We start from the raw sequence: 23,889 nt of genomic DNA on the forward strand, positions 1-23,889 counted from the left end.
CAGATTGTGCCATTAAAGTATGACCTTGAGTATGGGACTGGATGGAGCTGCACCTTCTCAGAAAAACCTAACGAGACTTTTTAATTCAGGACAGCAGGAGGCTTCAGTGAACTCTGGAGAATTGCAGCGATTATGCCATCCCTTAGGAGGCTGCCACATGCATTACCTCTATGCAGAGCCAGATAATGTGTGGGAGGCAGAGATGTCCCACTTCCTCCCCACTCCTTGGGGTTGTCTTGCACCCCAGCTGATACCAACAAAGAACTCCTTGTGCATGGCTTCCCACCACTATGCACACCCCAAAAGACAGCCACAGTCTGGACCCATGGTTTTGTTACCTTTTTTACTGATCAAAAAAGTTGCAGCCAAGTCAGTAAAATTCAATAACAACCACAGTTTTATCCAGATGTTAATTTATGACAGTTACCTATGAGTCTGAACATTCCTAGTTAGTTTATATACAAAGTAATACAAAAACTTATACAAAGACACTCGTCTCCTCACCTCAACATCAATACTCTCGTTTCTCTGAAACTCTTGAATAGAAAGATTATCTGGAGGTATACTAAAAAGAAACATGAAAATATTATGTTATACTTTTAAAGTGAGTAGAATCTTCTGGAAATTGTAAAGATAAAGAGACAGAAGCATGCACGGTATGAAAATAACAAATATTGATATACCTAAAGCCAGTACTGTATATACCAGAGACTAATTAATATTTTAGAATTACAGCATAAGAATAAATAAAACAAGCTAAAAAGGACTGAGGAAAAAAACATTGTATTAAAAAATGTAAGAAACCATAATAAAGTGTTACAAAAACAGTTGATTATTGACTTTAAATAGTAATCATTTGTCATTGACAGTATGATTTTGATATGTACTTTGTTTCATTAGCTATTGCATGTGTTTGTAATCATCTGTATTAGTGTTTTTTAAAACAGCACTTCAATTAAAAAAATCAGAAATTTGCAAAGATAAAGACTGTAGTACAGGAGTAATTTATCAATGTACCAACAGGTTCCTTTCTGTTCATGTCATAATAGCAACCATGAAAAGGTAGAGGACCACTGTAAACCCTTTACAAAGATTCCACAGACACACCGCAGTGGATCAAACATATTTTACCATTGTTGCTTATCCCCTCTGGACACAAGGTTATGGTATTTTTGTCATTTTTATTTTTAAACTTACCTTAAAAAGCACTTCATTTGAATTTTACATGGTTTTCCACATGTGTACCAGATTTTTGTAATTGGTACAATATTCTCCCCTCTTTTAAAAAAAACAAACACACACAATTTGAACTACCAAATGTTCATTTTCTCTCATTCCTGTTTAACAAGAGTGCATCCATCACTGAATTCTACTCCATAAAAATATTTGGGCTTGTTCCATATTTTAAATCACAATGCTGACATGAAACTGAAGTATTGTGGGTGTTTCACAAACAATTAATTCTGAATTATTTCATGTTTTCTCCTCTACGATGTCACATCACTTTTGTAATGCATGTGCCCTTCATTTATGAGGCTGAGAGCTTCTGTAAGTTTCAAAACAGTTGGCACAGTCTTTTTGTCCTGTCAGTAGACAGCACCCAATCCTCATATTTGAGTTTACATTTTTTATGTAATTTATTATCCAGGGACTCCTATAGTTAAGTTTGCCTAATGCTGTGCATTGTAAGACACTGGTTTTAGTTGCTTATAACTTTGCCAAGCTTTAACCATTCAGTAAAAACGATTCCGCAATTTCTGAGGACGAAGTTAGGGGAAAATGTTTTTTTGCCAGTGTTAAAAAAATCCTTACGACCATTTCACTGAGAAATTCTAGGACCTCCATGCTTTAAAGCAGAGACAAAAGCACAGGGGTCCTTTTGGGGTCAGGGTCATGTACTTTGCTTCTCCTGTGAAAATTCACCCAAATATGGCCAATTTATAACCCTATGCAAAAGGAAGCCTCTCAGAATTTGGCAGCTAGATTCTCCAAACATTCTGTCTGCACTGAACATGTTCCAGTCCCACATATCTCCTTTATGTCAACCACATTGTTCATACTCAATTCCAAGGCTTCAGGACTTTCCCTGCAATTGCTCATCCTGTCTGCTGGGGGCCACTGTGACTCCTGACACTAAAACTGAAAGGAAGGAGACTCTCTCTCCTTTGCTTTCAGTGCTTCCCATGCTAGCGGCCAAGCAGCATGGACGAGGAGAAGAAAGACACCTTAACTTGAATGCAGAGGGATGAGGAGCAGAACAGACAAGTGTAGGTTGGAGGTGGATAAAAGTGGAGAAAGGGGGGCCAGGTCCAAAAGGGGATAGGCTTCAGGGAGGAAAACAACAGAAGGGTCTGTAACCACTATACTCCCCTCCAGAAAGCCCAAGTCCTAACATTCATTTGCTGTCTAGAAAATTCTTGTAGAAACCACTGCAAACTGTGTACCCTATCCCCAGCTTGGGACTGGTCTAAATGGAGGATAAAAGCCTACTACTGCTACCAGTTACTCCATTAGCTCAAGCAGTAAAGATCTGTGCTATGGATATAAAGGTTCACAATGACGCAAATAGAAATTCTCTTTTTCTGGCTTGTTTTTAAAAACAATTTAGACCAAAGATCCCCAAATTGTGGGGCACCCCTCCCCCCCCAGAGGGGTGCGGATGAATGTTTGGGAGGGCACAGGGGGCCCTGGCCAGCCACCATGGGAAGTGGGGAGGTCCTGCTCTGCCCCCGGCTCCGCTCCCAGCCCTGCTCCGGCTCTGCTCCCAGCCCCAGACTTGCTTCCAATTGTGGCCCTGCTATGGCTTCCATTCCTAGCCCCACCCCCAACTGGGGCCCCAGTTTTGGCCCCTTTACCCCGTCTGCTCCTGGTCCTGGCCGCCATGGGGGGGCATGACCATGAAAAGTTAGGGGACCACTGATCTAGATACTACAAACAATATCTCTCTGCCTCACAGGAATATTGTGAAGCTAAATTAAATAATGTTTGTGAAACACTCAGCTACTGCAGTAATGGGTGCCATAAAAAAAGGAGTAAGAAAATTTAAAATTCTGTATTTGCTGCAGGTGTTGCGTGCTGTGCAGTAAGCCAGCACAGGACCCACACGCCAAATGCTGAGGATATAAAGATATTGATTAGCCACCCGTTCAACGAGCACTACTCTTCGTGTACACTGAATGGGGAAGATGTCTATGCAAGAACTGTAGTAATGATGTAATTAAAGGTTGTATCACAGTGCATACATATAAGGGAGACTGAATTAAAGGCTGCAAAAGCAACCTTAATTCTGGCATGTCCCCACTTTTGAGCGCTTGACTTTTCAACCTCAGTGTTCTTTTGATGTCGTTTTTTTGTATGTTGTTATAGTCTATGTACATATGCACACATTTTTTCTGGTTTTGAATATTACTTCATATAATGGTTTAAGCTGCTTCCAAAAAAGTCTCTAAGAATTATTGTTATGCAGTAATACACCAGCATGCTACTCACAGTTCTGTTGGTGCAAATTAAAGTTTAACTTAAAGGAATAATATATTGACTCTTAAAAGTTCAGAATGATTTTGGCTTATTAGAAAAAACAATGTAGTTGTCTCTCTCTAAATGTCCATTGTAAAGAAAGCAATCCTTATTGCTTGGAGGATGTTATGTTCTATGACGGAGAAATTAATGTTTCATTTTTTCATTGGCCTGGACTCTTCTGACAACACCAACAACTGCCTCCATACAACCTTGAATATACTTTAGTTTCTCCTCTCCTACCTAGGTTTCATTAAAAAAAAAAAAAATCTACCTACATCCAGCCCCACAGGTAGATTGCAAATCTACCCCAACTCAAGAGACAAAGGGTAAAGTCACAGATCCCAAGGCCAGACCACTGTGATCATCTAATTTGATTTCCTAAATGACACAGGCCACAGGACTTGCCTGCATTAATTCCTGCTTCAAGTCCAATGGCTGTGGTTGAAGTAGAGTATATCTTTCAGAAAAACATTCAATCTTGACTTAATTTCCAGTGATGGAAAATCCACCACAATTTGTGTTAAGTTGTTCCAATGTTTATACAATTGCACCTTCCTTCTAGTAGGAATTTGTGTAGCTTCAACTTCTAGCTATTGGATCTTGTTACACCTTTGTTTAATAACCTGAAGAACCCTTAATTATCAAATTTATGTTCCTCTTGTAAAAAGAAAAGGAGTACTCCTTTTCTTTTTGCGAATACAGACTAACACGGCTGTTACTCTGGTTCCTCTTGTAGGATCTTACAGATTGTGATCAAATCACTCCTTCACCTTATTGGTAAGCTAAATAGACTGAACTCCTTGAGTCTTTCACTGAAAGGCACACTGTCCAATCTTTTGATCATTCTTGTGTCTCTTCTCTTCTTTTGTACGTGTCACAAGTCAATATCTAGATTGTTCAGCATCTAACTGCTCCATCACTGAAGGCTGCAAAGTGTTGCAATCCAAATCTAATGTTTTAATTTTGGAACTCTTCCACCACATTTAATTATCTGCATCTCTAAGCCAAATTTTGGCACTATGGCGGGCTTGGATTCTAAGTGCCTCTTCTCTGAACCCTCTCTAATTTTTCAACAGCATTCCTGAAGCGTGGACACCAGAACTGGACACACGAGCGCTTGCAAATACAGATGTAATATAATCTCCCTACTCCTATTCCCCTGTTTATACGTGCAAGGTCACATTAGTCCTTTTAGCCTGGAATCTCATGTTCAGCTGATTATCCACCATGACCCCAAAGTTTTCTTCAGAGTCACTCCCTCCCAGGATTGAGTGCCCCATCATGTAAGTATGACCTACATTATTTGTTCCTAGATGAATGACCCTACATTTGGCCATACTGAAACACATACGGTTTGCTTAAACCCAGTTTACTAAGGGATCCAGGTCATTCAGTATCAGTGACCTGTCTTCTTCATTATGTACCACTCCCCAAATCTTTGGGTCATCTACAAACTATCAGTAAAAGTTTAGTATTTTCTTTCAGATCACTCATAAAACTATTAAAAATAGTACAGGGCCAAGAACCAATCCCTATCGGACTCTATTAGAAACATACCTGCTCAGTGATAACCCCACATTTACAATTATATTGTGAGACCTATTAGTTAGTCAGGTTTTAATCAATTTAATATGTGCCATGTTGAATTGTATCGCTCTGTTTTCTTCATCAAAACATTTTGTGGTATCAAGTCAAACGCCTTACAGAAATCAAAGTATATTAAATCAACATTATTACCATTATCAACTAAATTTGTAATTTCATCAAAAATATGAATATAGTTTGAAAAAATCTGTTTTCCATAATCCCATGTTGATTGACTTTAGTTACCCTCTTTTAATCTTTAAACTGAGTCCCATATCAGCCAGTCTATTATCTTCCCCAGGATCAATGTCAAACTGGAAGTTCTATTATTATTTGGTAATCCCATTTATCTTTTTAAAAGAACGGTACTACATTAGATTTCTTCCTGTCCTCTGCCACCTTCCCAGTGTTCTAAGCCTTACTAAAAATCAACACTAATGGGTCAGAAAGTTGTTCAACCATCTCTTTGTAAACTGCTGGATGCAAGTTATCCAGACCTGCTGATTTAAAAGTGTCTAACTTTAGTAGCTACTGTTGGAGTTAAAAGTATTTCCTCATCATGATCATCATCTGATATGAATACATCATCTAACTTTTTCCCAGATACAGAACAGAAATGTTTATGGAATGCTTATGCCTTTTTTGCATTATTGACAGTTGTTCCGTTAATGGATAATGCCATTGTTGAGGTTCCTTTTATTCCTGTTACACATAACCCTATTGTCCTTAACTTTGCTGGCCAGAGATTTCTCTGTTTTTGCATCTTCTAGATTATAGAAAGGGGGAAGACAAATCATGGCAGCCAATCCAGTTGTTTGCCAAGAAGAGAAAGAGCAATTGAAGGAGCACACAAAGGAATCCCGGATGTTTGATTCAAGGCTGAGAAAAAAGGTAGTGAATCAGGGAGCAGACTTAGTTTTAGTGTAGACATAGCCTAACTGATTACAAAATCATGATTAAGTGGCAAGATCACCTTAACTGGTTAAAAGAAAAACAGTTCCATTTGCATCCACACAGCAACTTTTCTACCATCACCACTGTGCTTTACATGGCAACACCTACTACCCCACTTAGATGTGCTAATATCAGTGGACTCTGGGAAAATCTGGGCAACTATCTGTTCTATGCTATTGCAATTTTGCAAAGAAAGAAAGAAAGCCTCCCACCATTGCCAGTATTAGTTTAGTTTTACTGGTGTTAGCAACAAAATAAACCCTAAGTGTTTATAAACCAGCATTTGAAGTACCATGTTGATTAGAAGTACTATAAGCAGGCTTAGAAGAAACAATGTTTAAAATGTTGACTTCCACTATTACTAACACTAATGAAGCTCAAACAGTGTTAACTACATTCAGTGGAAACTTTTCAAAAAACTGTCTTAATATAGACAAGGTTATAACACCTCAGGGAGGTGTAGAAGCCCAGAGGCCATGCACACAGCACCATGTGGGACAATGCACTCTGGGATATTTTAATAATCCTACACTACACTCTGACAAGGTATAGCAAATTTCAAGATAATCCATGTAAGCATATGGATTTTAGAATACTAAGAAGAGTCCATCTTTAAGCAGGAATAGTTTCCCGACCTTAGCTAGAGCAGAGCTGGTGCTCCACTATAATATTATATGAAATTAGGAGAATGGGGAGAACAGGAACTACACATCAGCAGCATAGCAGGGTCAGAGTGGTGTGAAGTGGCCCATTCATCTCAATGAGATGTTTGCAGCTGAAAGAAAATACGCAGTGGAGATGAATGCAGCCGGAAATAATAGCTCTGAGATGCGTGAACAGCTCCATTCATGACAGTGGGTGTTCCTATCCCTCCCCTCCAGTGTTAGAGAGAGCTTCTGATATGTGTCAAGTATACCCATTCTCAACTCCTCATCCCAGTCGTCTCACAGCAGTTGGTTCCTGGTGCATGCTCCGAGCATGCTTGTTGCAAGCTGCCCATCCAGATCCTGGCTCACATAAAGAGCGGTAGGGAGAATGGCTCAGGCCCCCTTAGAGGGGAAAGGTACTCCAGATCCCATCTCATGTGATGGGAGGAGTAGGGAAAGGAGCTCACTCCCACGCAGAAAGGTAAATCCCCTCCAGAACCTACCTCACATGAGGGGTGTGTGTATGTGACTGGCTTCCATAGGTGAGTACAAGCCCTACGGTTGCCAATTTTGGTTGGATGTATTCCTGAAGATTTCATCACATGACATAATCTTTAATTAAAGATTAATCTTTAATTCCTGGAGACTCCAGGCCAATCCTGGAGGGTTGGCAACCCTAACAAGCTCCCCCCCCATCATAGTGCACACACACGGGAATGGGGGAGCAGGGGCTCAGACACCACAGGGAGCAGGGACCACCCCAGAACCTGGCTTACATGAGGAGGGCTAGATACCCATGGACATGCAAAGCCTCCCATATCCCAGCTCTCATAATGGGGGAGGGGGGTGCAGGAAGAGGGGCTCAGACTCCTCTAGAGGGGCAAGGGGGCTCCAGATCCCAGCACATACACAGGAAGGGAGAATGTCTGGTGCCCCTGTCCCTATTCTCCCCCAGAGCTCCTACTCAGCCCCATGTCCCCTTCTCAGTGTCCCGCCTCCAATCCCCTCAATCCCTCTGACCTCCACTACTACCTATCCCTCTCCCCTAAGCCCCCCCTCAATGCAGCTACAAATCCCTCTCACCTCTATTCCTTTCACATCCTAAAATACCCCTCCCCTACCAGCAAGCATTCACATCTTTATTTTATTTTTGATTACATCCCCCGCAAATAAAAATTCCTCACAGAGATGGATTTTAGCAATATGCCTTCCAGACTTTCTCAGATTTCAGCCTGAAGTAGGATTTAAACAGTCACTGGCTGGGTGAGTTCAGGATCGAAGTCTTACTGCTTATCCCCTTGAGCTATAATCCAGCTGCTGTGATAGCTTTCCACCTACAAATCCTCTCAAACTTACTCTCTGCAATTCTCAGTATGATTTGTTTGTGCTAGATCCTTACTCAAGAGACTAACCGGAGAACCAAACTCTTTTACTAGTAATGTTCTCAATTTTGTTACCCCACAGGGCTAGACGGTCCCCACGCACTCTTTGGGAGTAACCACTGTGCGAGGACCAGAGTCATGATTTGATCTCTAAGTATGTACGTACACAAGAGAAGTGTCAAAAAGAGGACAAGTACACCTCTACCCTGATATAACGCGGTTCTCGGTAGCCAAAAAATCTTAATGCATTATAGGTGAAACTGCGTTATATCGAACTTGCTTTGGCCTCGAGCATTTCCGTTATTAATAGTGACTTCCCGCCCCCTCAGAACCTCCGACCCATTCAACCCCCCCCCCCCCGCTCCCTGTCCCCTGACTGCCCTGACCCCTATCCCTGCCCAGGCCCCCCAGGACTCCCACGCCCTATCCAACGCCCCCGTTCCCCATCCCCTGACCGCCCCGCCCCCAGAACATCTGAACCATCCAACCCTCTCTGCTCCCTGACCGCCCCCGAGACCCTCTGCCCCTTATCCAAACCCTCGGCCCGGCACCCTTAACACACCACTTATACCAGCATGTCGGAGCCAGACGTGCTGATCCGCTGGAGCGTGCAGCCCCGCCCCCCAGAGTGCTGCTTTACCGCGTTATATCCGACTTCGTGTTATATCGGGTCGCGTTATATCGGGGTAGAGGTGTATTTAGAAATTTGGTCACCATTTTGAGTATATTCAGAAGAGGACTTCCCATCCAAAAAGCCAGAATCTTTAAATATTGACCTGATCCTGAACCAGAAATGGACAACATTGTATGTAACTTTTTTTGTAACTTTGCATTAATAAAAAGTTTCTAAAAATCTGTTTATTTCAAGGGGCTGTATCTTGGGAACCCATTGACCAAAAGACCCCAAAATTGGATCACTACCCATATCCCATGCGGCACATCAAATTTCAAGACAAGCTGAGTAACCGGATAGATTTTTTAGAGTACTAACAAGAGTTGTCCTTTAAACACAAAGGGCTTCTCAACTGCTGGCACTAGAGCTCCACTATAACAAATAATAGAATGGCAGCTGTTACAGGATAGGTGCAAATACACTTCTTCCTGCTTGCACTGTGCCAAAAGCATCACTGTTATATATATTCATTCCTTATAAACTTCTTAACTGGGAGTTTATAAATTCGCTACAGTAAGAACTACATGATGAATCAATTTTTTTATTAAATGGCTAAGACAACTTTTAAACCCCAAACTCTTCAGAAAAGATCACATCTTTCAGCACATATGACTTATTGCAACAGCCAATTCAAATCTCATAATATATCAGTAAAGCTTTTCCTATTCTTTGCAACTTATAACCAATAACTTATAACCATGGATTTATAACCAACTTCCCTTTACTAATACTGTCAGTCACGTGCACAATGAAGGAAGCACTCATCTCTGAGGCAGGGGTCTGCAACCTTTTAGAAGTGGTGTGCCGAGTCTTCATTTATTCACTTTAATTTAAGGTTTCGCGTGCCAATACTACATTTTAACGTTTTTCAGAAGGTCTGTCTCTATAAGTCTATATATTATATAACTAAACTATTGTTGTATGTAAACAAGGTTTTCAAAATGGTTAAGAAGCTTAATTTAAAATTAAATTAAAATGCTGATCTTACACTGCCGGCCTGCTCAGCCTGCTGCCGGCCTGGGGTTCCGTTCACCTAGGCTGGCAGCGGGCTGAGCGGGGCCTGCGGCTGGGACCCTGGCTGGCAAGGGGCCGGCAGCCAGAACCTGAGACCGGCAGCGGGCTAAGCAGGGCTGGCGGCTGGGACCCCAGACCAGCAGTGGGCTGAGCGGCTCAGCCCGCTGTCGGTCTGGGGTTCCGTCCGCCGGCTCCTGCCAGCCATGGTCCCGGCTGCCGGCCTCACACAGCCCGCTGCCGGTCTGGGATCCCGGCCCTGTCCACATAGAGTAGGTACCTACTTTCTCCCTGGTTCTGGCCCATTCTCTTCCTCTCTCTGCACTGAGATGAAGATGGGAGTGCACTGAGAACAGGGCTGGGGGTGAAGGAGCAGGCTGGGGGTTGGGGTGCAGGGTCTGGCCAGGAGCTAGAATGAGGGAGGGGGCTTGGGGTTGGGGCAGGAGGTTTGGGTAGCTCCCATTTGGTGCGAGGGGCGCAGGTGGGAATGTGTGTGTGTGTGCGCGCGCAGGAGCTCCCGTTTGGTGCTCAGGGTTGGGGTGGGGAAATGGATATGGGGGTGCAAGAGTCAGGGCATGGGGCTAGGGTGTGTGGGGGGTGCAGGGGTGAGGACAGATGGCTGGGTGTGTGTGAGGGAGGTGCAGGGGTCACGGCAAAGGGCTGGGGGATGTGCGGGATGCAGGGTCACGGCAGAGGGCTGGGGGTGTGTGAGAGGGGTGCAGGGGTCAGGGCAGAGGGCTGGGGTCATGGGGGTGCTCCCAGCCCCCTGCCCTGAGCGGCTCATGGCAGGGGGCTGGAGGGGATATGCCCTGATTCCACCCCCTTCCCCAACGTCCCCAGAGCAGAGAGCATGCTGCGGTTCCACTTTTCCCTCTCCCCTTCCGTAGCAAGGGCCGTCAGCTTATCAGCCGCAGGGAGGAAGAGAAGGAGGGGCAGGAACCCTGCATGCTGGGGGAAGAGGCGGGGGGAGGGGGAAGCTTGCCTGCCCTGCAAGGAGAGAGCAGTGGGCAGAGAAGAGTGGGCCGGGCCAGGCAGGATTTTTAATGGCACGCTGCTGTCCACGGCAGACAGCAACGTGCCATTAAAAATTGGCACGCATGCCATAGGTTGCCGACCCCTGCTCTATGGTATATCATACCCATTGAATGTGTTCAAGAAATGAGTACTAACACGGCTGCTACTCTGAAACCTCAGAATATCCAACTGGCACTCCATCAAGATCAAAGGTAAAATCTAATAGGAAATCTAAGGATTTTATGGCAAATCTCTGGAAAGTAAACTTTAACCCCTAACAAAAGAGTAAAGATTAAATTTAATACATCCTGCAGTATGGGGCACATTTTCTTGGCTACAGGTGAACTGAACAGTTTTAATTACACAGTGTCGAAAATGTGATCAATTCCTGTTTGCGGTGTACGACTTGCCTTAGAAAACTCTAGCACTGAAAGGAGTTGATTGGTGATACAGCATCAAATGGATTGCCATGCTGGGCATCACAAATGAAAAATTAAAACTAAATCACAAAATGCCCTTAAACCTGCTGCTTTGACTTTTTTAAGAATTCCGACCTAGAAAGCCCTCTTTCTAAAGGATACAAAAATCACTGTCAGAGTTTTTCACACAACACATAGCAATGTAAGCAAAATAAGATTCAACTGACTGTGGTATGGTTTTCTTCTAATTTTTTTTTTTTAAACCAGTATTCCCAATTGCCACTCATCTTTGAGGGAAAATAGTGCTATATTAGGTTATACTGACAGTTGATGAAGAGAGATTATTTAGGGAAAAAAAGCACAGAAAGCAGTGTATGGAGAAGGGAATGAAGGTTTACACATTGGCCCTCTGAGTTTACTAAAAGGAGTATATGAATTGGAGAAACTTCTCTTGAACAATAAATAAATCCATCTCTTGAGTTTTCGGTTAACAAAATTGCTTGTGAGAACTATAAATGAAGCAGCTGGAGGAGGGAAGGGGATTCTGAAACACCAAATTGGGTCTCTATGGGTTTATTTGAGAACATGAAAAAGAAAACTGTGACTAATAAAAGATATGCTGACAAAGGTATTAACGAGGAAATAAGCAACAACAACAAAATTTTTCATGTGTCTATTCTCTAATGCTAGAAGACTAAGTAGTAAGCTGGCTGAGCTAGAAGTTTTCATTATTGAACAAAATTACGATTTAGCTGGCTTTACGAAGATACGGGATATGACACAACTTGATCAATGTAGAAGGATACAATTTCTATTGTAAATACTGAGAAGGAAAAAAAAAGAAGGCAGAGTAGCCTGGCATACCAAAAATACATACACAGAAATATGGAGGAATGAACAGCAAAAAAACCCTAAACGAAATGAATGAGATATACACAGTAAGACCTCACAGTTACGAACACTAGAGTTAAAATCTGACTGGTCAACTACACACCTCATTTGGAACTGGAATCAGGCAGCAGCAGAGACCAAAAAAAGTACAGTACAGTACTGTGTTAAACATACACTACTAAAAAAATAATGTTTAAAAAAAAAGATTTGACAAAGTAAGGAAACTTTCTGTGCTTAATTTAAATTAAGATGGTTAAAAGCAACGTTTTTCTTCTGCATAGTAAAGTTTCAAAGCTGTATTAAGTCAATGTTTAGTTATAAACTTTTGAAAGAACCATCACAATGTTTTGTTCAGAGTTACAAACATTTCAGAGTTACGAACAAACTCCATTCCCAAGGTTTTTGTAACTCTGAGGTTCTACTGTACACCACCACCTAAATCAGTGAGTAAGATAGATGAGGCATTCATGGAGCACGTACACTTTAGTTTTGTTGTCATTCTGTGGGGGTTAGAGATCTGGAATGTGTCCTTGGGGTTCAAAAGCGTTCCAAAGATCATCTGGCTACTGCAGCATACCAAAAGCAGATGTTATGACCTATCAGACTCAGCAGAAGAGTATCTTTTCTGATTCCCAAAGGCATCTGCTGTCATAGCTCAGAAAACTAAATCAAAACTACTCCTACTTAACTCTGATTGCATCAAATAAGTATCAAAGGCCATGAAAAAGAACCCACTGTCAATGAGTAACACAACAAAAACATTTCAGTAACAGTGACTAAGATGACTAGCTCGTGCAAAAATGATAAGGCCTAAACATTATCTCTAAAAAGCATCTTTTTGCTATTTCTCCCTGAAGTTTAAAGATTCACACATGCCTTAAGAGTAAAAAAATAATTGATAGTAGCCAACTACTGCAACGCTGAATAGCTTGTTTTCCCAAAATACTCTTGTTCCAGATAATAGTGTGTTTGACATATACATTTTCTAATAAATATATCTTTCTTTGTTGAAAAAATGACAAAGTTAAGAAAAAACTGGCAAGACCATGAAATAAAACGTTCAAAGAACTGAATACTATAATTAACCATTATTTTAACTAGGACAAATTTAATATAACACAAATAGAATCTGCACAAAGTTACAACATTTAAAAAAATGCATAGTACTATAGGAGCCAGATTCTCTGGTCTGCCAAGTCTACTTTTGCTTCTCTCACAATAATGCAAAGATGACTTAAAGTGGCCAGAGATAAATCAGTGGAGAATCCCTCTTGTGTGGGAACTCTCCACCAGTTCTACCTCCCTTGCCAGTCATCTCCCTCACTTGGTAGTAGAGGAGAGGTAGAGGTCTACAGCATTTTTTTGGGAGGGTGGGGGAAGGAGGAGGAAAGAGCAAGGGGAAGCCAGAGTGAGAGAGGACCTCTGCAATGCTTGATCCTCTTCTGGATAATGGCACAAGTCAGATAGGCTCCCCTGCAGTTCTAACTTGTGCTAGGGCTCTGGATCAGGGAGCTGAAATCAGCTCCCTCCTGGCACCCCACACCACTGTTTCAGGGGAGAATTAGGGGAGGATGGAGAACTTGCCCTTACAGAATACAGCTGTGTAGCTTAAGCTCCAGTACCGGGTTTTAGGAAAGTATTTAAGAGGTTGAGAAGAGGCTTACCTGTCCAGTCTTCTACTGGTAGTGATATATTCCAAGAGCAAACCTGAGAAGACGATAGTGACAGGCAACTGTGGGGATGTACACACAGTATACTCAGAAACTGTTCTCCAATGGGATATATATGACCTGATGAGCAGGACCTATCTGGAACTTCATCATATTCATTGATCTGATTATCTTCTTGACATCTAACACAGTTAGACCTTCATACTTTACCTTTCATGATAAATAATATGGACTATCCACCTAAGAATATTTCTGCTTCTGGTACTGGTTCTAACAGAAATTCCTTCTACCATGAGCTTGGTAGTGAGGCCTTGGATGTCAGAGGATAAAGAGCAGATGAGGTAGAGAATGTAACATCAGGATGTATCTCTCTTGTTCACTAGCTCCAGTACTCATGCTGACAACAAATGGTATCAACTGTCCAAAAAATGAGAGTCTGTCTCCAGGAGGATTTCTGGTTGGAAAACAGATCCTTATGAATTTATGCTGTATATTTTGATTTACAGGAGAATGTGATTACAGTTTCAAGATTTATCTCTAGAAATGGACTCTAGGAAGAGTATTTTCTCACCACACTGCAAGGAAATATGAAAGCAGTATCTGTTTAAGTAAAATTTAAATTCATTCTCATCTTGACTGTTGTGAGCAAGGAACACTTGGGGTCTTTTTGTTTGTTTTTTTGCAGTGTTACCGGTCTATCGCTGAAGAGTAGATCTCCTGTGAACTGTGGGGTTGCAAGAATCAATGATTTTGAGGTAAATTAAGCACAATATGGAGGCTCTAGCAAAACATGTAGAAGCTAAGGAAGTTCTGAGGGTAACTGAGGATGCCTTAAGTCTTGGGAATGATTTCTATCTTCCATTTATAAGAGCATAAAAAGAGACAAGATCAGAGACAGAAGGAGCTACACCATGGAGGGCCCTGAAGGTGAGAATGAGTTAGAATCATAGAATATCAGGAAGGGACCTCAGGAGGTCATCTAGTCCAACCCCCTGCTCAAAGCAGGACCAATCCCCAACTACATCATTCCAGCCAGGATTTGTCAAGCCTGACCTTAAAAACCACTAAGGAAGGAGATTCCATCACCTCCCTAGGTAATCTATTCCCAGTGCTTCACCACCCTCCTAGTGAAAAAGCTTTTCCTAATATCCAACCTAAACCTCCCCCACTGCAGCTTGAGACCATTACTCCTTGTTCTGCCGTCTGGTACCACTGAGAACTGTCTAGATCCATCCTCTTTGGAACCCCCTTTCAGGAAGTTGAAAGCAGCTGTCAAATCCCCCCTCATTCTTCTCTTCTGCAGAGTAAATAATCCCAGTTCCTTCAGCCTCTCCTCTCAGGTTGTCTGTATTTGATTCACAGAGCAATATGCTGACAGTAACGGAATTTTAAGAGGGTTGAATATGTTCATAGCACTGATCAAAATGGATTTACACAGTAAGTTTTGGACTTATCTGTTCATGCATTCAGGGACACACAAATTACAAGTGTGATATTCCAGTACTTATCTTGAATTGGTCATCCTTTCTGCTTGGAGTTTTTGAGTAATTTATCAAGTTTGTTTTAACCTGGCTCTTTAATTTTTTACAATTAATATGTATTCCCCAAGGTTGCATTCTACGTAAATGTATACTTTCCTTCACCCACTCCTCTCCCATAATCTCACTGGATTAAGTTTTTTAAGAGGAAGTTTTTGTTAGGCGTATAGTAAGCCAAAATAAACTGATTGTTTAAAGCTGACTCAAATTACTTATCCCAGGAATGAGTGCTACCAGAGATAGCAGAAGGAGATGCAACCATACAAGTTATCTAAACTATGTTTTCTCAACAAGAGACAACCCAATAATTTAGTGTCAAAGCAAATTAAAATCTTGATTGGCAATATAAGTACTTTTACTTTTTCTGGAAAATCATTAAAAGAATATTTCAAGTCCAATTTATTTAACAAAATTTCTCTGAAATGGACATGTTGACCTAGGAAGCATAGTAGCAGGATAATTATCTTGTGACCATATTAAGGGAAGCCCAAAATCACCCATTAAGGAAAAGTTTTTCACTAAAGGATGAGTAGCAAACATGGAATTTGTCCTTCTGGCTCTACTTATGGCCAACTGCTGTTGATTATCATCACTAAAGATGGCTGCAGAAGGAAGGAGGGAGTGTCATGCTTTTCGTGAGCTGTCATTTTATACACAACTATTCTACTCTCTTATCAGTGAATCTGCTGCTGAAATCATCTTTGCACAAGTCACACTTGTTTTTGAGAGATAAATATATAGATATAAAATATTCTATTCTAGATTATAAATCTTATTTTCTAGATTTTTAACAAATCGTGAATAAAATTAAGTATACTTTGCAACTATTTTATTAATTTCGGATCTAAAGAAAAAATCATGAACACTAAAGATTTTCAAGTGAATAGCAAGCAGTACAAATTTTAATATTCATAACTCATGAAGAGTGTAGAAGTAAAGCATCACAATGGAACTCCTACCAAAACTAATTAAATAAATAAAAATCATACAGTAACATGATGTTCAAATTAACAACAAAAAGTCATTGAGTTCTAATAAAGTGGAAAAATCCAACAGGTTTGAATACACATTAATAGTTCTGCATGAGGACTAAGTGTCTACTGGGGTTTGCATGAAGATCAATGGGCAAATACGAAAAGTTGTACCCTGTCTTTCAAACTCAGTTTAGTTTAATACAGTGAGTAATACCTAATGTCTGAACTCCCTTTTTTCCAAACAAAGGATATTGGTTACTTTTTAATGTAAATTCTTTAATTTGTATATTCATTCTTTAAAACACTTCCACCTAGCAAAAATATGATTAAATATAAGACTGTCTCCACTCCATGTTTTGCGTGCACACACACCAGATTATATTATCTACCATAAAGACCAGTTTAGTAAAGTAGTAAGACATTTATAAACATTTTTCCACAACTTTATTTTTAAAGTTACATTTACCTTTTGGTGAATAAAAAGTCTTCAAATGTGTTGGCTAGTTCTGGCCACATACTGTCAAATTTTCCAGAAGAGGCATGCTGCCTTGCAACTGGCAGTCCAATAGAAAGAACTTTAAGAAGAGAAGATACTGCTAGTTTCCATGTGCTTTCAGAGGGGCAGGCGTACTTCAAGCTCAGAGGTATCCTCAGTGTCTGTGAAGGGAAAGTTCAAAGCTTTATACTTCCTTGAAGAAATGTAAGATCCAGATAAATCTATGGTAAAGAAAATCTCCGCAGGAGATCTCTAAAGATATGTTACACAAAAAATAGTACATTTCCCTCCATTTTCTGGTGGGACTTGGGATGTTCTCTTCTAAATATGATTATTAGATTACTGATTGTATGCCAGCTGGCTAAAGCACAGATCTGATTAACCAAATAAAGGTTAGAAGCGTTAAGAGTTAATCCATTAGCAATTACATTGGAAAATTACCTGCTAATTTTCTTTTTCCAGATAACATCTATCATCTCTGCTAATCCTGACAAATTGGTTCCCCTTCCCTCTGCAAATAAATTGGGGGTAGTTTATCACTATGAGGGGGCTCTGGAGAGGTTAGCCCTGTCTACCTTGGAAGAACTGCTCTGGCAGCTTCCCAAGTTGTGATAACATCAATTTGAAGAAAAGGCCATAAGGAATTCAAACGTCTTGCAAAATGTAAAAAAAATGAACTATATAACATCATCCATGTGAAGCATCTGGTCATTATTAAAAATAAGAGGAGACAGCTTAAAAAGGCCAACAAACTGTTCAAGGTGGAACAGAGATGTCATCCTGAGAAACAAAATTAGCAGGGATAAGATTTTCCATTCTCTGTCATACTACCTTTGCTAATCCCAATGAGTGGGAATATAGCAAGTCATTACATAATTTAAGAAGGAACAGATAGAGAGGAGTTAGAAGACTGGAAGGTGAGAGCAGAGCTGCCAAGTAAACAGGAAGTTGTTTTAGAGACCATCAACTAAAGCACCACTCTGCCACAGAATGCAGATGTGGAATCCTGAAGTCAGCAGCGCCTTGCAAACAGAGAGAGAGAGAGAGAGAGAGAGAACATTGTTGCTTTAAAGATTTCTTCTGAAGATGCTAAAGTTCTCTCTCTGCACAGAATGTGTTCATACATCAGGTAGAAGGGTTAAGAATATACTCCCAAAGGCTTTGTGTGTTTCAATGATACAACATTTAGGGTATGATTTTCAGAAGCGCTCAGGGTTGTGCTATCTGCTCTAATTAAATTCCCACTGATTTCAGTGGAAGCAGTTATGCCACTGCTGACTGCTTTTGAAAATCCCACTACTCATCTAGTTGATTTGGGAGATTTTATTCCTAAATAACAAAGGTAAAAACAAACAGCAGATGACTTCCTAATGGGCTTAGGTTTAAAATATATTTTGAGAGCCAAAGTACCCTGGTTGAGTAATAACTGTATCAAATATACTGGAGAAAATTATGAGGCACTGAAAAATAATAGCTAGAATGGAAGGCCATACCAAACAAAATTACAAAATTCACAGGTGCAAATGCTGTGGCCAAGATTTTAAAAAATGGACGTCTAAACTTAGACTCCTAAATCCGTACTTAGGATTTTCAGTTGTCAGGTACACTGTACTTTTGAAAGTCATGCACCACTATTTTCATATACATAAATATGGATTTAGAAGCCAGTCTTTAGGCACCCACATTATTAATTTTTTTAACCTTTGTCTACATCTATTGCATGCTTAGGCTATCACAGTCAAATTAATGAACAGGGTTATGTGATCTCAGCTGAATTACTGCCCTAATAGCTAGTCAATAGCTTTTAGCATCAAAAATTGCCTACCGCCTAACCCCTGCCTAAGACAGTCATAAGACTCAGATCTAGAATTCCAAGTAGAGTTTGAGAGTTATTGTAGGAAAAAGTTTAGTGTCAGAATAACTATATTAGTATTGCTGTAAACAGCTCAATACACACATTAAACAAGTACAGTAGTTACAAACACCAGAGTTACGAACTGAGACACACCTTATTTGGAACTGAAAGCACGTCACCTGGCAGCAGCAGAGGCAAAAATAAAAAGCAAATACAGTACAGTACTGTGTTAAATGTAAACTACTAAAAGAATAAAGGGAAAGTTTAAAAAAAGATTTGACAGGGTAAGGAAACTGTTTGTGTTTGTTTCATTTAAATTAAGACAGTTAAAAGCAGCATTTTTCTTCTGCATAGTGAAGTTTCAAAGTCAATGGTCAGTTGTAAACTTTTGAAAAGAACCATAATGTTTTGTTGAGAATTACCAACATTTCAGAGTGATGGACAACCTCCATTCCCGAGGTGTTCGTAACTCTGAGGTTCTACTGTATAAATTTAAACAAATGATCTGACTTCAGTCCACTAAGGTTAAAGAATCCATAATGTGATGATTTGGAGAATCTGTCTATGAACAGTTTATGACAAGGGACAATGGAGGGTTGCTAAACCTTGATGGTTGCCCAGTCATATGGGAGCAACTTCTGGTAAAGGGTTGGCTGAATCTAGGAGACCCAGTTTTCTTCCAACTCCCAGGGCTGGGGTTTGAAGGAATGGAATTTCAATTGAAGCAGAACAGAGAGATCAAGTTTTAAAACCACATAGCCTGAGAGACTTGGGGGTGGGGAAGAGGACTCAGAGAAAGTACTCACAGGAGGAACAAAGGAACAGATTTTTGGAGAAAGAGGAGACATCTTTGACAGGAGGACCTGCCAAGATAAAAGGAAGCTGGCTGGAGGACCAAAGACTCCATGATTTGGAAAAGAAGCCTGAACGTAGGAGCGGAGTCCAGAAGAGGAGACCTAGAACCTCAAAGACCTAGAGACCTCCAGTTTGTGAGGAACATGCCAGAGTAGTTAGGAAAGTGAGGCAGGGAATGGTGTACAAATGTTTTATTTTTTTGTCTAGATGTGTATTTCTCATGCTGTCTAAAGCAAAGAGTGATTGGATGAATGAATCTGGACTCCATCTCAGGATGTCTGTATTTTTCCACAAAGTGGCTGGGAACTGGTTTTGGAACAAAGGGTTCCCACCATATGCTAAAGCTATATAAGGCAGGGAGCGACATCATCGGCTGTTCTTCACTAACTACACAAGAAGACTCCTAGAACCATGTGAGGAACAAGAACTGAACTGTGGGAAATGCAGGACCCAGGCTAAAGGGATTTCTGCCTGTGTATGAAAACCCAGGGATTCCAAGCTGCAAAGCAAGTGTAGCCTGTGCCTTAAGAATCTGAAGCCTGTATCTTCAGCCTGGGTGAGAATTTGCTAATTCATATCCTATGTTTCTAGTATCTTAGGCTTAGTTTGCATTTTTGTTTATTTACTAGGTAATCTGCTTGGACCTGTGTGCTATCACTTAAATAAGAACATAAGAATGGCCATACTGGGTCAGACCAAAGGTTCATCTAACCCAGTATCCTGTCCTCTGACAATTGCCAATGCCAGGTGCTGCAGAGCAAATGAACAGGACAGGTAATCATCAAGTGATCCATTCCCTGTATCCCATTCCCAGCTTCTGGCAAACAGAGGTTAGGGGCACCATCCCAGCCCATCCTGGCTAACAGCCATTGATGGACCTATTCTCCACAAATGTATCTAGTTCTTTTTTTAAATCTATCTTTTGTAGTTAATAAACTTGTTTTTGCTTTATCTAAACCAGTGACTGAGCAAAATGCATGGGAAGTTGCAGCTCAAGGGGCAAAGGCTGTTGCATATTCCTCTCCACATGGGGGGGGGGGGGGGGAAGGAAGAGGGGTAAGGAGGGAAAACGGACGACGATACTCTATGAGCTTACTCTGTACCAGGGCTGGCTCTAGAATTTTTGCCGCCCCAAGCAAAAAAATGTTTGGCCGCCCCTGCTTTTTTTTTGTGCCCCCCCCCCCACCTGCCCCTGGCTCAGCCCCTTCCCTGGCCCCGCCTCCTCCCCTGGGCATGCTGCATTTCCCACCCCCCCATTGCTTCCTACAGCTCCCCCCTGCAACCCCCTGCCCTAGCTCACCTCCGCTCCGCCTGCTCCCCTGAACACGCCACCACTCCACTTCCCCCTCCCTCTCAGGCAAGGGAGAGGCGGCGCGTTCAGGGGAGCAGGCGGAGCGGAAGTGAGCGAGGGTGAGGAAGGAACGCAGGAAATAACAGGTGGGGGCGGGATAGAGGAACCACACCCCGACCCAGCTCAGCTCCGCTCCACCACCGCCGCCTCCCCCAAGCGCGCCACCACTCGGCTTCTCCTCCCTCCCTCCCAGGCTTGCCGCGCGCAAGCCTGGGAGGGAGGGGGAGAAGCAGAGCGGCAGCAGCATGCTCAGGGGAGCGGGAGGCGGCGAGCTGGGGCACCTTTCTAGGGGCGGCATGGCCGGCGCCGGAATGCTGCCTCTAGAAAGGTGCCGCCCCAAGCACCTGCTTGTTTTGCTGGTGCCTAGAGCCAGCCCTGCGCTGTACAGTTCCCTGTGCAAACACAAGATGGTATAATCCTGGGTTTATACTCCCATGGTCAGGGAAGAGGGGATCCTAGGCTGGAAGGTTTGTGGTTATTATGGCTGTAGCCTCCCTATTGTTGGTTCATGCAGAGACTGGTCAGAGAGCCTGCATGTAACTGCAGCTGGGTGTGTTCCTACCTGTGTGAATGCTGGTGGAAGTACTGGACCAGGAATGGCTCTGCAGCTTGTCACAGCAGTACAGAGTGAGAGGGAGCCTAGGCTGTTGGGTCAGAGGGCTCAGTGGTACCCCAGTTCCATGTGGCACCTTGGGGAAACCAGTCACAGTACTATCTACACTATTCCCTAATGGCTCCAAATAAAAGTCACTACTTTAGGTCATAAACAGAATGCAAACTTTTTACCTTAATAATGTTCTGAAGAACTTTCTCATTAACTACAGCTTTGTGGCAAGCAGTCTTTTGGTATAAATCCACCACAACTTCCAAAGATCTCTCAGCAAATGGTACATAATTCAATGCTACCCATTCTGCCTAGAAAAATAAAATTAGTACACTACTGAAGAAAACATGGAAAAACACTAGTTATGCAATAGAAAACTTGCATTTTACATGTTTTTATGCATGCAAGATTCTCAAGAATATATTTAAGAATGTAACAGTTTTGATCCAAGCAAAAAATAGTTTATGAAGAAAAGAACATAACATTCTGAGTAAGAGCACGTGAAGTAGATTTGGGTAAGGTAAATTTTAGTAGGTCAAATGTTGTATTTTATGCAAAACTACTACATTAGGACAATCTTAAGGAAATTTAACTCACCGGTGCAAATAGTTGTATCTAGTGGGATTCCATTGTGTAGCAGGACAAACAGAATAAGAAAAATTAATACATATATAACAATTACCTCAAATTAAATTAAATTATATTTTCATGCTTACTGAAAGCCATCAGTATGTGCATGGATTTAAAAAAAAGTTTATTGTGTTCTATTTCTCCACAGCATACAAGATTAAAAAATTGCCCACTATGGTGGAAGAATTTTTCAAAACAGATTACTTTAAGTCCAATTAAATTTTTAATATAAAATAAAGCAAGATAGTTCCATTGGATTCCCTGGGAAGATTCAGATTTATTGTGTCTGATGTTCATTAAAGGCTTTTCCTTTAGGGAGGAAAGGAAAGTTTCAATAGGAAAGAAAATGTATAGAGAGGATGAAAATGCCTGCAAAAACTAAATAATAATAAATTAATTGATAGCACAAGATGTACAGAAAGTTTTTGCAGCTGGGGGAAAATGGATGTGTCTTGGTAATCCACATCCATCTGAAGCTGAACGGACTGTTCACAAGACAACATATTAAAAACGGAACAGATATGATGCCTAAGAAATTACCTGATTATATTTTGCATTTGCAATGTGTTTCATTTCCAGCTGTCCATATTGTGGCGGTTTACAGGAAAATTCTACAAATGCCAAAAGCTGATCAAAGATTGCTGGATACATTATCTGCATGTTTTCTGAACCTACACATATGGCCTATAAAAACCAAAAGCCAAACATTATAATACAATATTTACCCCATGAAATTTCAGCATTCAAGAACTACACCAATATCAAGAGCTTTTAAAGAGGAACTACCACTCTCAGAAAAACTAGAATATACTTTACAAAAATATAAATGCAAATTTATCAGCAGCAATCTCTTGGCCATATTTATGTTTATTTTTTGTTTGCTCTTGCTATGTTATCATAATGCTAATTTTTTGAAACAATACAATAAATTCTGTGACAACAGATTGGTGGCATAAATGCAAGATGACTGCTGTAGGATCAAGCAGAAACTGGCCTCAGCAAGCATGATGCTCTGTATTAAGCCAGAGTGTCTTGTCTGTTGATCTGTGCCACAGTGTTTTGAAGTCCTACTCCGAGGAACATTTAACACTGCAAGAAGTCATCATCACAAGGCTTTAATTGGTAGTTCAAAAATGATATATTGTATGAAGGAATGCACATCAAATGAGGACTGTACGAAAGATTTCAACAGAACTGACAACCATAATACAGGGTTTTCTAGTTAAGATATACTTAGAAGATGTCAATGGAACAGAACAGGATGACGACTTCCTGCTGCTATATAAATTCTGAGGCAAAGCCAAGACATTTATTTTCAAAGCAGAAGCCAATGATCCCATAAAGTTACTCCACTAATTTTCTTTAACATCAAATGTCTTGCCCCTTCCTCCTTGGGGTTTTCCAAACCCCTCTCCATGTTAGAAGATTCCCTCCATTTATTCCTTCTATGGCAAGGAATTGATTAGGTGAGATATGCCCAGATGATCCCAGTAAGCGAACCATGACCCATACTGTAGATGAAGGTGAACAACCTCCAAAGTCCCTGCCAACCTAACCAGGGGAAAATTCTTTCCCAACCCCAAATCTGGTGATTAGTGTGTCTTGCTCACATGTTCGTGGGCATACTAGTCGGATATCGAGAAAGAGAATGCCCTGTACCGTCTCAGAACATTGGTCCTCCCCATCCGTTGTCCCACCTCCAGCTGTGACCAATCTCTGACGCATCAGAGAAAGGCAAAACAAACAAACAGAATACATCTAGTCAATTGTGAATCAGGAAAAAAAAAAATTCTCTTACCCCTGCAGGAGACTGACTGAAGCT

General features: G+C 41.3%; 1 protein-coding gene across 1 annotated transcript in view; it reads right to left on the bottom strand.

Annotated features, from left to right (window-relative positions):
• The window catches only part of MON2 (MON2 homolog, regulator of endosome-to-Golgi trafficking), a 151,641-nt gene that overhangs the window by 15,072 nt on the left and 112,680 nt on the right, over positions 1-23,889 (bottom strand). Inside the window, exons 27-31 of the mRNA XM_074942137.1 lie at positions 22,608-22,751; positions 22,035-22,052; positions 21,620-21,748; positions 16,743-16,933; positions 505-565 (exon numbers count right to left, since the gene is read on the bottom strand). Coding sequence (XP_074798238.1) covers positions 505-565; positions 16,743-16,933; positions 21,620-21,748; positions 22,035-22,052; positions 22,608-22,751 — 543 coding nt within the window. The remainder of the gene's footprint in view (positions 1-504; positions 566-16,742; positions 16,934-21,619; positions 21,749-22,034; positions 22,053-22,607; positions 22,752-23,889) is intronic.

Source organism: Natator depressus, chromosome 1 (genome assembly GCF_965152275.1).
Source record: "Natator depressus isolate rNatDep1 chromosome 1, rNatDep2.hap1, whole genome shotgun sequence".
Lineage (NCBI taxonomy): Eukaryota > Metazoa > Chordata > Testudines > Cheloniidae > Natator > Natator depressus.